Genomic DNA, 16,958 nt, shown 5'->3' on the forward strand with positions numbered 1-16,958 from the left:
TTACAGACATAATAAAAATAATAAGAGTAAGAGAAGAGATAGATGTATAAAATCCTTCTCTTCTTCAGCTGCTTAACACAGTGTAGATAGATAATAGTACTAGTCAGAGACTGTACTGAAGCCTTCTTACAGAGAGAAGACAAAGAAATTATAAGATTCTGTAGACATAACTCACCAGTATTCTGAGCAGAGCTCAGGCATGTCACAGAAGAGAAACTACAGATTGAGCTTATCAGAGCTGCTGTCTCTGAAATCAAGCTCTTTTCAGAGTTCTCTTCAAATGACTACGCAGGGTCATATGCTACTGTGTTGATTGAGAGGGAAGACAGTGTCATAATGATGATGAGAAGAGCAGAGAATAAACTGAATGCAGATGAACTGACTGGCAGAAGAAATGACACCTCACTACAAGATATGGCAATTACTGCCGCGGCTGCACGAGAAGCAGAAGAAGATGTGACAATAAGAGCAGTACTCTCACAGCTCATCACTGTCACTGTCTTCAATCTGGCTTTCTTGATAATCATGGAGACTGCAGCTGCATCATGAAGATGTTTATTACTCACTAGAAAATGTCAGAATAAGTCTCTTATTATCTCTCAAGAATAATACTCTCATGCACTCACTATTACAGATGAGAAGAAGAAGAGAAAAATATATTACAGAGAGAAGAAATCTTTTTAAAAAAATCCTATCACTACTGTTAGCTTTGTCTCTAAAACACATTACTTTTGCAGAGAATTTCATATATAGAATGAAATATAATGAGAGATCTGTAAGTCACTTGTTAACTATATTTTTCACATTTCAAATTAATATATAAGAAACCCACTTATCACATGTTTAATTTAAATGAAGATGAGAAAAGAAAGATCTATACAGTCAGCAGAAAAACTCATCTATTTCTTTATATTATACACAGCATATATACTATTAAATCAATTGACAACTGTTACTATATAACAAAGATAACTTCTAATTCAGTAATCTTAAGAGTATAGAGACTATGCTCTTAAAGAGAAGAGTATTATTATACTCTCAGTTATAATAAGACTCTGTTATAGTTTTACACAGCTTATCACTTTTATACAGATAATTTCATTTCATCTGAATCAGTTTTCAATCACTCTATAACATTATTCAGATATATCATAGAAAGAGCTGATTAATGAATATAAGAACCTCACTTTTATATAAATTTAGCCAATTACTCTTTCTTGACAATGAGACACTGCTGAGATATTACTCTGACTATTCTCACTCTTGAAATAAGAGAAGAGTATTCACTCATTATCTATATAGAATAGCTAGATACTGACTTCTTATTAAAGAAGTCAGTGATTTATTTTTTTCTTCTACTGAAATATATACAAGAGTTACTGCATATCTTATACAATCTTCTTAGTATACTAAGTATCATATCTGTGATATTCTTGCAATAACTCTGTAGCCTACAAGCTTGCTATTTGAGTAAGATAGTCAAGCTCACTTATGCAGCTTCTCAAACAACTACCTCTACATGATACTGCTGACTAGTCATTACTTCGGTTCCGCCATGTTATAAATAGTAATACTGTTTCACTTTAATCTCTTAGTCTTAATTAGATTGAAGACAGATATCTTCTTCTTTATAATTTCAGAAACAGTCTTATAACTATAGTTAAATGAAAACTGAGTTTCAGTGATCTCTTTCTCATGAAAGATATAATTTACATAGATTAACTAAAATATTCATAATCAGAAGCTTTTTATAATAGTGAAATTCTTTTATCACTGATATCACTACTTTAAGAGTCTTATAATAGTAATCATAATAAGATCTAATCATAACAGCTTATAACAGTTTAGTTCAATTAAGAAACTCTCACAGTAGCAGATCTACTGAGCTCAGAGACTGAGTGAGTTTTAGTTCAAGATAAAGCATATTAACAGAACTAAGAACTCAGTAGATAAATTCTCTCACAGATGTGACTATGTTAAGAAGATCACAGCAATAGATATAGAGAGACTAGAGAAGATAGAAAAGCTTTATAGAATACTCAGATTGAGTGTTATAAAGAGATTAGCTGAAGAGTCTCATAATCTCTTATAAGAGAAGAAAGAGAAGAAAGAAAAGAAGTCTATATAACTACTCTTAATAACACTGAGAGTTAACACTCTGAGAATTTCTGTGAGATTTATTGAAGAGAATATCTATAATCTGAAGAATTTTCAGACTTTGAGAAGTATTGTAGAAGATCTGATGTAAGAGAAAATTATTATTATTATTATTATTATTCTTTCATTATACTCATATGCAAGCGGAGCTTATGATGACTCCTTGCGTGATGTTAAATACAGGTCAAGTGTTGGATATACAGGAGGAAATACAGGTGTTGAGACCATGCCAAGATAACAAGAACATAGAAAATACAAAGAAGTGACAATTAGATACATGCGATAATAACTTCCCAGCCCAGGAACATAGAGTGATTTTATTGAAGCGATTTGTACACCTCTGTATTTATTAGAAACCTGAGGTGCTTGAGTTCCGGATTTAATGTATCCCCTGCGGGTTTCGAACCCACACGCCTTGGTTTCCCATGCCAAGGCGCTACCGGGTGGCCGCATTAACCATTCAGCCACCGGGGTGATGTAAGAGAAAATGAAGTATAAGTCTTTATAAGATCTTCTATTCAGATTATCTAAACTATAACTAAAGAATGAATATACTTAGTATATTTGAAAACTACTCACAGCAGAGATCAATTCTGTAGAAACAAATAATTAAAGAGACTTAAGTAGTCTCTTATAAAGAGAGGACTGAATTTATATATCTATGAATAAGTTTCTATATATATAACTTATTAAACATCATTATAATCCTTCTATAGCAGATTATTTTACAGATACTAGAACTTATGAGTTACTTATAAGAAAATACTTCTGACTGAAGATATGAGAGCTTGTAAAGAAGATAGTAAATTCTTATACTATTTATCAGAACTTGTAGATAATGTGATTCAGATTATATGAAGAACTTACTTCTCTACTCATTCTGCAGAAACTGTGAAAATAGCTGAAAATAAACACTTTTAAAAGCCTTTCTGAAAGTAAGAATATATATAATACATGATTTGACAATGTACTGTTGATAGTAGATTACTTTATCAAGATAACACACTTTATATTCACTTATAAGAACTTAAAGTCAAAGAATTTAACTCATATCTGTATCTGTGATATACTCTGATTGCATTAGTTATCTGTGAATATTATCTCAGATAGAGAATTAATCTTTACAGTGAAGTTCTGATCTGATCTGATAACTATATTGAAGATCTCATGAGATCTAAGCATGACTTTTCATCAATAGACAGATGATTAGATAGAATATCTGATAAGTATATTAAAACAGTATCTACAGTGCTTTGTTAATTATAATCAGAATAACTGAGTGCATTGATTATCACTCACAGAGTTTATATATAACAACTTACAACATGTCAGTATAGATAAAATCCTCTTTAAGATACTCACTGAGACTTACTTGTAAATAATCTTCATAAATCTGTGAGAGTACACTATAGAGTGTGATAATACCTGTGAATGAGCTGAGAGAATTCAGAATATTTAAAAGAAAGTCTGTAAATTCTTGAGAAAGATCTAAGAGTGTCAGAAGAGATACTATGACTTTAAGTATATTATAAAGAGTTGTAAGAAAGATGATAACAATCTGACTAAGTCTGACAAATATCACTATATAGAGATTTAGTAAGAAGCTGAATCTCTTATTGACAGAGTCTTATAAAATTATAAAGGAATTAGTTTATAATTCTACAGATTAAAACTGTTATGTGAGTTACAGATATACAATGTTTGTCATATCTCTTTACTCTGCAAGTATAAGAAATTCTTAGAAGAGAAGTCTATGACTCATCACTCTATTCACAAAGTATTAGAGAGTGAAAGAGAATATTAGATTAAAGAAATTCTTAACTTAGAGAAGTAAGATTAGACTGGCCGTGTGACCGTGTCTGAGATCAGAATCAGAATTTTTAATAGTCTCATTATCAATTCGACTGATTCCATTACACGGTTTTAACATTAAATAGTAGTCTTATACTGTCTCAGTGAGATTTACTGTCTACTCTTATTACATTTTTCAAATGAGAACATGATCTTCACTTCTCAATTTAAATTATTTTTATTGCTTTAAATGACTTTAAATCTCATTTGAGCATTATCAAAAAGGGTTACTTTTTAAAAAATTAAAAATAGTCTAAAAAAAACTTAAAATGTCTAAAAATAGTAACTTTATACTAAGAATGAGACTAAATAAAATCAAATGAAACCACTTTCTCATTCTTTTCAAGTTATGATTTCATTTTGAGATTTGATATATAGTCACTTTGCATGTTTTTTAAATGACTAGTCTCACTGAGATTCATGCCAAGAAATGTATAAAATCAGATCAAATGAAATTAAATGTGAAATTCATGATTTCAGCGGTCAGTCTATTACAAACTCTGATTTAAGATATAGTGATAAGAATATTCAGATAAGATAAATAAGTTTACTGAGAAATTATTCAGATAGATAAGATATCTGTAGAAGCTAAAATATAAGTTTTATACTATAAATTCTAATAAGTCAGAATAATGCAGTCTTTGTTAAGAATCTGATTATAATAAAGATATTAACACTGTTATTTATAAACTCTAATCTATAAAGATAGTCAGTTTCTACTGAGATGAACAGTCTGCAGTGTATACAAAGAAAAGAAGAAATCATATTCTCATTAAAGTGTTAAAAAATAAAGAAAATAAAAACCGAACTATAAATATAATTTAAAGACTAATAAATAAAAAATAAAGAAAACTCACACTTACATTCTTGATATCTGTAACACTTAATCTTCTTATAACTATTAATTTTCCTCTTTAAAGAAGTAGAAAGTATTATACTCATAGTACAGATAATTATTACATTTAACATAAAAACTGTCAGAAATACACAGACTTCAAATGAGTTGAATATCAGAGTATATACAGTTATAACAGAGTCTTGAGAACTGATTATCTGTATATATAATCAGATATCTGTTATGAAGCTATATTCACTTCTTCAGTTATACTGAAGTATTCAGCTCAGAAATAATTAAGATATGAAGAGAGAGTTAATCTACTCAGATTAACTTCTGTTATAAATTTATAATATTCACATTATCTTAATTACTCAGATTTTACAGTTATCTGAGAACTCATCTCTCATTAACAATGAAATTGCAGAAATGTACTGTGATATAAGAACTGTTAATAGAAAATCTAGATATATTTACATATATCTGATCAGAGATTACATAGATAGAGAAGAGATAATTATATATTTACAGAGCTATAGAGAGCACTGAGAGCACTGAGAGTTTTACAGAAACTATCAGTCAAAGTTTGTACAAAATTACTTATAAGAAGACTTATGATAAAGAGTAGAACTGCACTACTGAGAGTCAGAAGCTGGTCTGAGAAAGGCACAGAGTTAACTACTAACTCAAAGATCAGATACAGTAACAGAGCTAAGAAGAATACAGACACTGTTATAAGTAATGATATCTCTGCTTCATCAGCTGATAAGAAGTAATCAGAGAAGTTATAGAAATGCTTACAAGAAGCTCAGCAGTAGTCAGACATTATTTATAAAGATATTAAAATTAAAAAAATTTTAATTCTTGAGAAGTTCTTAAATTAATATACAGATATTATTAGAAACACACTCTCTCTATTATCTAAGTAAAAATACTTCACAGAGAAATGAGAATACTCATAATGTATAAGAATGAAAGCTATTACAGAAAAAGAGAAAAGAAGATGAGATTTAATAGACAGATCTGAGAGATTTATACTACTCTAGAGAGGTTTCTTTATATTATAGATAATTTTATAAAACAGTCAGATCACTCTAGTAAATAAAGAGTGATTATAAATCATAAGTCTCAATCTTTCTATTTAATTATAAAAATTGATTGCAGACTGCAGATATCTTGATTCTACAATTCTACAGAGTTATTAAAAGAATGAAAAATTCCTCACAACTTTACAATTTTAATGAATGATGATTTGCAAGAATAAGTGAAATATTAACTCATAAATACCTCTCTTTAATAATAATAATCTCATAGAAAGTGATTCATCTGTAGAATAAGTCTCTGTGATGACTATATAAGAATCTTGTAGAAAAATGATTGAAGATTAACTAAAATTGATCAGATTGAAAGCTACAGAATAAATCTGTGTGATAATTATATAAGAATCTCACAGAAATGATTGAGAGTCTACTGAAACTCTTTTATATGAAAGATATGAGATAAATCTGTATAATAGTCAGAGAAACATCTGCAGGTTACAAAGAATCTTACACAATAAGAAACTGAGTAATAGACTCTTTTCTCTGCACAGTAACAAGGAATTTGTCCTCACAAAGATTTTTATAGATATGAAGAGTTTTTAGCAAGTATCACTGCAGTGCTGAGCCTGATTCTATGAAATCACTCAGTGAAAGACTTTGTGAATAAAGTCTTAGAGAGGAAAAAGTATGTAACAGATCTCACTTCTTACAGATTTTTTATCTCTATTTCCATCTCTCATGTAATTAATAGAGTTAGGAGCTCTTGACTATACATAACTATATAGACTCAAGTTCATGAATACTATTCATAACTCAGCTTGAATGCTATTATATATTTAATTTCTACATTTTATCTTGCTACTGTGAATACTTTTAGTAATTAACAGTACATATCACACCAAGGTGCAAAACCTGAATAATTGTCTCGGAGTACTTATTCTTACATTTTTACTGATCTCTAGAATAATTTATTATATAAAGACTATGTATAACACAACTATTTAAAGCTCAGTCACAGACATTAATTATTATATTTATTTTAAATATTTATAATAAAATAATTATTTATTCATACTGAAGAATGATTCTTCTTCTTAATAGTATTAAAATTATAAGTCTTTTTATTTCATCTTTTCTTTCTGATGCTGATTTTTCTATTTTTAGAAGAAATTATTATAAGTTTCATTATATATGAATAGACTGGCCGCTGAAATCATGAATTTCATGTTTAATCTCATTTGATCTGATCTCATACATTTCTTGATATGAATTCTGCTGAGACTAGTCATTTAAAAAACCTGCAAAGTGACTATATATCAAATCTTAAAATGAAATCATGACTTGACACAAATGAGAAAGTGATTTCATTTGATCTCATTTAGTTCTATTCTTGGCATAAAGTTACTATTTTTAGACATTTTAAGGTTTTTTTAGACTATTTTTAAATTTTTAAAAAGTAATGGTTTTTGATAACACTGAAATGAGATTTAAAGTTATTTAAAGCAATAAAAACAATTTATATTGAGAAGTGGAAATTGTGGTCTTATTTGAAAAATGTGACAAGATTAGACAGTAAGTTTCACTGCGATAGTATGAAACTACTATCTAATGTTAAAACTGTGTAATGAGATCAGTTGAATTGACAATGAGACTATTAAAAATTCTGATCCTGGTCTCAGACACGGTCACAGAGTCAGTCTATATATAAAGATATAATATTCACAGATATCAAGAAACTTTTTATAACTGTAAAGTTTAACATTGTAGATATATTCACTTTGATAAATTTCTTTAAAAGGATTAAACTGTATTAATCTATTCTGTGATATCTGTTATCTGACTTTATTATACAGGCAAAAGATATCTGTGTTTTCAGAAATAAGAATATGAATATTGTACTCTTTTATACTTACAGATATAAGACTTATACATCTTATCTGAAATGTTATTATGAGAATAAGCTATTTATATATTGTCTTCTTCTCTCTATATTTCTCTGTGTCTCTCTCTCTCTTTCTGAGAAGTCTTGTATGTGTTATAATTATGTGTACAATTCTAAGACTAGTGAGTGTTTATGCAGTAATTGTTATTTCTGTTTTTACAGATTTGTATACTAATAATAATTCTTAGTTACTTCAGTATCAGAGATCATTTTAATTTCTGAAGATAATAACACTGCTAAGACTATTTTCTTCTACTCTTAAGCTTCTTTTATTATTTTCTCTTTCAATATCTCTTGTCTAAGTAAGATTGTGCATACTTCACATTGTAAGTATTTAAATTTGAATAACTTCTACTGTTATTTATTCAGTCTGTCTGTGCTCTTGTCTTCTTCTATTTCTTTTATCTCGGCTCTCTCTGCTCTGACTTCTGATTCTGTAAGTTTCATACTCTTTTTTAATTTTTCTACATGCATATGTATGCATTTCTATATTGATCTTTCAGTCAATCTTGTAATAAATGACATTAATGTTACACACAGAGTGATAGAGAAATTGAAGATGTATGTAATATTATTATAAGAGTAGCTTGCAGGTCTCAAATCTCTGACAGATTTGAAGTTTTAAGATTTTCTTTGTTTTTTGATGTTTTTCAGATGACATGGCATTGAAAATAGATTAAATATATAATGTATTAAAATCAATAAGATGTGTATAATACATTTGTCTTTTTACAGCGGATTTTTACAGTTAATAACTAATTCATTATCTTTTCTCTTTTCTTATGCTTTTTCTTTATCTGCCTAGTCACTACTCTTATATAATTTCCATATAATACAGTATTCAGTGACTAGGTTGAGTAGCTTTTATCTCTTATAATTCTGTCTTATCTATTATACTGTGTCTCTTCACTCACTCAGACTACTGAAGTACATGATTCATTGGAACAAATCTTCTCTAATCTCTGAGTATTCTCAGAAATTATAATGGCTTAGTCTCATACATCTGCAGATGTTTCAGATGTTTCATTTTCTGTTATCTTTATACTTGAACTGATATAAACAGTTAAATTTAACTCTGAATTTCTTTGTCTTCTATAATCTGATTCATGTTTAAGTCTGCTGCTTTAAGACTGCTTTTTACTGTGTTGAACCTGCTATCTGCAGTGTGTTATTATACAACTGACTACAGTCTTAGTACTTATTAAAGTGTGATATTCATCTGATTTCTTCATTACTTCTCATTCTTTTCTTATAATTATAAAAAGATAAGAATAAGTGAGATTATCTGATTTATAAGTGTCTATGATTTCTCTTACTTTGTGATACTTTTTAATTATAAGTCTCTTCTTTTTCAATACTGACAATAGTACTGTAAATAATTATAATCTGCTCAGATCATATATCTTTGTCTTTATAAGATGTGAATTATTTATTAAGTTGTATAAGACCTGTCTCTCTGATTCTTTCAATATATATATTCTCAGAGAATGTGATTTGAGTATTTTATAGAGCTTAAACTATCTAGATTGAAACTTCTCAGAACTCTTACTATATACAAGAACTTATAGTCTTATCTTGAGACTTGATTTCATCACTAATGAGTCGCATATTCCTTTTGATTAAATTGATCAGTTCAGAAGTAACTTGTTAGCTTTTATATACATATAACTAATCTCTTTCAATCATAATTCTGCATGCATGACTGCTGCATTCACAACTGCTGTGACTATTGAATCTAGAACTGCTGTTATCTTTCTCATCTTTTTCAAAACATTCTTAAGAATGCGCGGATACAATTCATACAACAGATAGAAAGATGAACACTTAGAGACTATATATGACTGAATTCATGTAACTAATAATCCCTGTCTGAGATATTCATTTCATAGTCTTATAGACTTACTCATTAGATATTTCATCAGCATATTACTTAGAATTTCATTTAAGTATTTCATCTATCTGTTAATCTGTAAGTGATATAATATTATTCTATAATATCTTATATATAACTGACTTATAAAATGCCTCACTGCTTCTTCTATGAGATTCACATCATTATTAGTTGGAATCTCACACAGTATTTTATACTTAATATAGATCTCATTATATAAAAACTTCATTATTATCTTCTCTGAAACTGCTTTTATAACTGATCAGTCAGTAGTGTTACTAGTGTAGTCAATAGCAGTGATTATTCAATAATTTTCATTTGACATTCACTGTAATATATCTATGAGATTAACTTCTCATTAATTAAATAATTGTATTATATACTTTATCTAATGTTATACTTTCTTACATTCTAATTCTTTCTTAGATTCTTTCACAAACTGATAATTCAGACACTTATGAGTGAATATCTGAATATTCTCAGTTATACTTGATCAGTACACTCTTGATTTAAATATACTTATAAGTTCAGAGCTTTCTAAGTGACTGAATTTCTTGTGTATATAAGTTACTAAGTTGTATCTAAATAAATGTTTTAGATAGAGAGCTTCTGTATAATCTAGATTATAATAAAGTATTATATTGTTTTCTAATTTTCTCTGCTTGAAGTTTAGAACTATCTCTTCTACTACTTTTATAAGATATTTATTATCTGATATCTTATCATTCTTTAAGTGAGAGATCATTGCATTCACTCATTCTAATTTCTTACATTTTCTCAGTGTGTTTAACATGAACTTCTCTTGTATCTGATTCACAGAACTCTTACTTATGAAATCAGATCTGTTATCTAATTGCATCAGATATCACAGTATTCAATCACTGTCAGTTTTTAGTATGAAGATTATATACTTAGAACTCTGAGATTCAATATGCTAAGTGTTTAAAAGATTTCATTATTAACTATAAACAGATAAGGCTTTTATAATGTGTTATCACTGTTTTTGTATATCTGTTATTACTATATGAATGTTATAATAATAGTATGTGTCTGATTATCAGCAATTTCTTTTTATATACTGAGTAATTGAGTTCAGCATCTGATAGTTTTCTATCATTATATAGTATCAGATGCAGCTTGCTGTTCTTACTGATCTGTAGAAGAGTATCTCTGATAGCTCATTCAGATGCATTTATTCTAATATAAAAAGGTTTATTATAATCTGATTGAATAAGTACTGAGAATGTTATCACACATTGTCTCAGTGTGAGAAAGATCTGTTCACATACAGTATTTTAGATAATTGAATAAAACTTCTTCTTTTGCATATTGACATTCATTTCTCTTAAGAGATCTGAGAGTGATTCAGCTAGGCATATGAAATTGTAAGAGGCCTACACTGAATAGATCGGGATAATAATAGAACTTATATAACACAGAGAAAAATGTTAAAGAAGGATAAGAAAGAGAAAGTACAAGAATCAGTGATTGAAGTGAATATTTATACGCGTATGAGGTGGTGTACGCGGTGAAGCTTCAGAGTGGAAGAATATACATGTATTTATAGCAGCTGAGAATCGGTCATTGAGAATGGCTGAGAATTGAAGCATACACATTCAGAAAAATATACACACATTTGTAGCAGTCAAGAATCAGTGATCGAGAATGAGGCAGTAGAAATCTATAAAGTGTAACAGAATAGTCTATATGATTGATTGAATACAGCTCATCACATTAGTCTCTTCTTTTCAGAAGCAGTTCTTATCAGTCAAGAGCTGCCATTACAAATAATACACAACTCAGAGTTCAGGTCAGTTAATCACAGTTAATTCATTTCACAAGATATTGTCAGCTGCAGCTGTGTGATCTCTCATTGAGAATATCTTCAATCTCTCACTCAAGCTTATTATCTTCTTCTATGATTTCTGGCAGCTGTCAGTCAGAAGTTAGTTGAGAAGAGAACAGATCAGTGACAATGCAGCAGAGTAAGCTTGTATAAAAGACATCATGAATTTCTGATAATATGTTAAAACAGTAGTTATGACTATCTAGAATTTCTATTAATTTATATCTGATATAATAATAATCTGATGTATAAGATGAATATGTGGTTTGTATATTCTTAAGATTCAACTATACAATATCTTTTATCTTATACTACTCTATAAGATCTTATCATATATTGATTTAATTTTCTTAATCTTATTTTACAATTGTTATAAAGATCTCTGCTCAGTCACAGATATCTCAGAGCTTTATTACAATATTATCAGTGATCTGACTTAAACTGTAAGAGTTCAGTGTGAACTGTGTGATGTCTAGAAGATTTAATACTTTTATATAATATTCATATATAAGAAAGAACAGACTTATATCTGTTAAAATAGTATTATAATTATTAATAGTAATCTCTATATATAGAAGAAGATTATATCAATCATCTTATAAGTAATTATAGAACTTATAAAGATAATTCTTTATAGTCTGAATTATCTATTCTGATATATTATCAGTCTCAGAGTGATAGACAGTTAATAAACAGTATATAATCTTGAGAACTTGACAGATTCTTATTCAGAGAGTACTTATGAATTAACAATCTTAATCTGATACTATAGATTGCAGTAATTAATACATCTAATAGAACAGACTCTGTAGAAAAGCTTTAGTGACTTATTCAGTATTCATCTCATTATAAGATTTTAAGATTATATCTTTACTTAATTAATTCATGATGATCAGAATATTTCTATAGCTCTTCCTCTTAGAGAGATCAATAGCAAAGTTAATTATTACATTTTATCAGATTCTGTCAGAGATATTAAGCAGTTTCAGCAGATCTTTTCAAAAGTTCTTTTACAAGATAATGAAAGAATAATAGTTACAGTTTCAGATAAAATATCTAATGCTATTTAATATCTCAGATCAGTAGAATTCTTGAGAGATTATTCAGTACAGTTATTTACAGACTGAATAATAAGTTATACACAAATCATACATCTCTTATATTATTCAGATGTGTAAGAGTTCAGAGTGAGAGATTCAGCATCATTTACAGAATTGTAGAGTGTTATTATTATTGATTAAATATTCTGAGATATTGATTCTTATACATAGTTCTGAGAGAAATCAGAGTACTTCTTAATATACTAATTTAGTGAGAGTCTGAAGAAGTTCATCAGCCTAAGCTGCTGTATATCACAGTTCATTCAGTGTAGAAGAAGTGAGAATATTAGTATCAGTATTAGTTTGAAGAGAGAGTATTCTAATCAGAGAAATATGAATAGTGTTATGAGTTATTCTATCTTAATCAATCAATATCTTCAGATTTAAGAGCTGATGCTCTCAGTTCATTTAACAGATATCTGTTACATGAGAAGACATATCTTACTCTTATTATAAGAGAGTATCTATTATCAAGTTCTAACTGTCAGATCAGTAGTGTATTGTAAAATGAAAGCAGCTTAAGACCTCTGATTATTATATCTATCATTCAATGAGTTTACAGATTGTTATAAAGTACTTGAGATTCTTATAATCTATAATTATCTTAAATTCAGAGATACTTTGAAGTTCAGAGTCTCATTTCTCTAGACAGTTATAATTATAAGAAGTGTCATGTCATATATCTTATAATTGTATTGAGCAGAACTCAGTTTCTTAGACATGAAGATGCATGATTCTAAGATACTTTTATAATTATATTACAGTATGACTTCTTCTATAATATAATCATAGAAATCACCTTCAACAACTGTCTTATAATTAGAATTAAATATTATTAGTAGAGAGATATTAATGAATATCTTCTTAATCTGTGTAAATACAGTTTCAGTATTCACTGATTATTAAAATATGGAGTTCTTCTTAGTGAGTTCTGTAAGTGATATCAAAATATCTGAGAAGTTTTATATAAATTATTGATAGAAGTTAGTGAATCTGATAAAGCTTTATACATCTTTCACAGTGCACAGAGTCTCTTATTTAAGAATAGCAGAGATCTTCTCAGAATTCATTCAGATTTTCTTATCAGCTTCTATAATAAAGTCTAGATATTTTATACTTTTAATCTTAAAATCATACTTGTCTATATCTATTAACAGTTCTGCTTTCTGTATTTATTATAATATCTTTCACACATGTTCTTGATATTCTTTTCTGAATTCATCAGTGAAGATGAGAATGTCATCAAGATATACAGATATGAATTTGTCAAGAAAATCTCAGAGTGATTAGTTAATATACTTCTAAAATATACTGAGAGTGTTAGCTAGTTTAAAGAGTGTGACTAGACTGGCCGCTGAGACCATGAATTTCACATTTGGTCTCATTTGATCTGGTCTCATACATTTCTTGACGTGAGTCTCACCAGAACCAAGTCTCAAAAAAATCTGAAAATGAATCATTTCTGAGAGAAATAGCATGAAAAATGACCAGATTTAATTCAAGAACAGTGAAATGAGAGTAATTTCTCAGAATAAACTGTGAAAGATGTTCATTCTTTCAAAATAAGAATGAGACTGAGACTGAAGATCAAAATCAGTCTCATTCAGTTCATTCAGTGATTGCTTATATAATCAGAATTTGATAACAATTATTGATAATACTCATGAAATAATTAAATACATTCTTATACAAGTTTATTCTTTACTTTCTCATAAAAGCTACACTTCTCTGATATACTGTGATAAGAGGTATTAAACTGTCTGATAATTCCATGTTTTACAATCATGAGTTTCTTGATTATTTCTTCTTGTAATTGTCTCTGATAATAATGATAAATATTTCAACTTGAGTTGAACTTTCACTTCATTCTCACCTCTGTCAATGAAATTATCAGAATATCATGTATCATCAGTACAACAGTTAAATATATACTCTCAACAATTTTTCATAACTCTAGAATTGATTTGATGTGTAAATTCATCAGATTATCTTGAAGATAACAGTCAAATTCAGTTTTACAAGTATGTAGTTTTGTTTGATTTTCAGTTGTAATCAATGTATGTAAGTTCTATTTCAAAGTTATTATTATAGTTCTATATAATATAAAGTATTATCAAAGATTGTTACTTACTAGAGAATTGTATTTCACTGTCTTTACATCTTAAACATCTGCTTGTTCAAATCTCTGATAGTTAACATTGTAGTAGTCTCAGACTAATTTTATATATGAGTCTTATTCCTTCTCTGTTCAATCTTGAGAAGTGTAGATATTAACTCAATGAGAGAGATCTAGTAGAGCTGCTACAGTATAGTACTCTGTAAAAGATTGTTCAGTTTTGCTGTAGTAATATGCCAGTTTATTTCTTACAGTAATAATAGCCTGCACTATAGTATCATCTCAGACTGAATTTCTCTTTAAGTGATTCAACTGCTTCTCAAGATGAGTAAATAAACTGTTATACACTCATCAGACTGACTGCAGCATTGATGTATAAGTGATTGAGACTAGACTGGCCGCCGAAACCATGAATTTCATGTTTAGTCTCATTTAGTCTGATCTCATACATTTCTTGGCGTGAATCCCACTGGGACTGACTATCAAAAAAACATGTAAAGTGACTATATATCAGATCTTAAAATGGAACCATGACTTGAAAAAAATGAGAAAGTCATTTCATTTGATCTTATTTAGTCTCATTCTTAGTATAAAGTTACTATTTTTAGACATTTTAAGGATTTTTTTATACTATTTTTAATTTTTTAAAAAGTAACGCTTTTTGATAACACTCAAATGAGATTTAAAGTCATTTAAAGCAATAAAAATAATTTAAATTGAGAAGTGAAAATCATGATTCTATTTGAAAAATGTGATAAGAGTAGACAGTAAGTTTCACTGAGACAGTATGAAACTACTATCTAATGTTAAAACTGTGTAATGGGATCAGTCGAATTGGTAATGAAACTATCAAAAAATCTGGTCCTGGTTCCAGACACGGTCACACGGTCAGTCTAATTAAGACTGTCTTTATTGTCTTATAAAACTGAAACAGTAAATTAATCACATATTTCAACTGAGTTCACTTCATATCAGAAAGTTTTAATATCTGAATCTTTTTCTGATCAGAGTATTACACTCAATGATCAATCATCTGACACAATTGAAGAGTCTGAACAGTCATCTCATATATTGAACTTCATTATGTTCTAACATTCTGTATCATATTCAGTGATGTGACTGATTTGTTTGTTTATTAAATATTATGAAATTATTATTATTGTTTACAGAAGATACAAATCACATTAGCAATGTTTTGAATCTGTGATATTTAAATTATTAGTCAATCTATTTAAAATTAATAGTAGTATTATTAAAAAGCATTATTAAAAAGTAATATTAAAAAGTGTTGTTAAAAAATATTATCTTTTGCAAAGTGAATACAACAGTTACTTCAGTAATCACTTTTATCTTATTCTCATATCAAGAATCAGTCATCTCATTATTCTTCATCTTAATGTTAAGATTCTTTATCAGTGTTTGTATTACAAGTTAAATCACATGAGTAATGTAGAAGATATGACCTTTTTTATTATTTTAGAAATGCAAAGTCAATTTTTGCTTCAAGCTTTTTATCATAGTATAGTTATTCACAGTATTGTCAGTTGTAATTGTAAGAAGACTGAGACTAATATCTCAATAGTTATTTTTAATCACAGTTATTAATATCTCTGTTATATAATTCTCAGTATAACTACTGATCAATGATTCAAATTCAAGTAATGCCTCTTAATAAGTTCAGTTCTCATCAATGTAATAACATATAACTCTTATAAATGTAAGATTATTTGTACCAGTTCATACATTCACTGTGAGAGACACTCTTTGATGACTCTTCAACTCTGATTCTAGATATTATATATTAACTTTGTAGTGTTTCTTGAGATTGAACTGAAGACAGAATTGATATGAAATATGAAGAATTGAATTAAGCATTTGAAGAAGTGTTTGGAATTCAGAGTTTTCAATTGATTAAAGAGAAAGATTCAGAGATATATATATATAAAGTAATTATTCACACAAGTTATCAGATGAGAGTTATGAAATCAGAGTACTAATATATGATTATTTTTACATAATTTTCTTCAAATTAGAAAGTTAGTATTATCAAAAATTGTTATCTGATAGAGTAACTTATCAGTTTAGTAGTAATTTTCTAATTTTTTTTCTTTTATTATCTGTATTCTGATGACTTCAGATGTTGAAAAATTTCTTCAGAGTAATAATCAGTTTATAATGAA

At 28.2% G+C, this 16,958-nt stretch overlaps 1 protein-coding gene across 1 annotated transcript; it reads left to right on the forward strand.

Moving 5' to 3' along the window:
* Window positions 1–336: 336 nt before the first annotated feature.
* On the forward strand, window positions 337–549 carry BDCG_00462 (uncharacterized protein; the record flags this gene model as incomplete). The annotated part of the gene is made up of 1 exon (XM_045415977.1): window positions 337–549. One exon carries the CDS (start codon window positions 337–339, stop codon window positions 547–549), a length of 213 nt encoding a protein of 70 aa, XP_045271800.1.
* Window positions 550–16,958: the final 16,409 nt, after the last annotated feature.

Source organism: Blastomyces dermatitidis (assembly GCF_000003525.1).
Source record: "Blastomyces dermatitidis ER-3 genomic scaffold supercont1.1, whole genome shotgun sequence".
In the NCBI taxonomy this organism is placed as follows: Eukaryota; Fungi; Ascomycota; class Eurotiomycetes; order Onygenales; family Ajellomycetaceae; genus Blastomyces; species Blastomyces dermatitidis.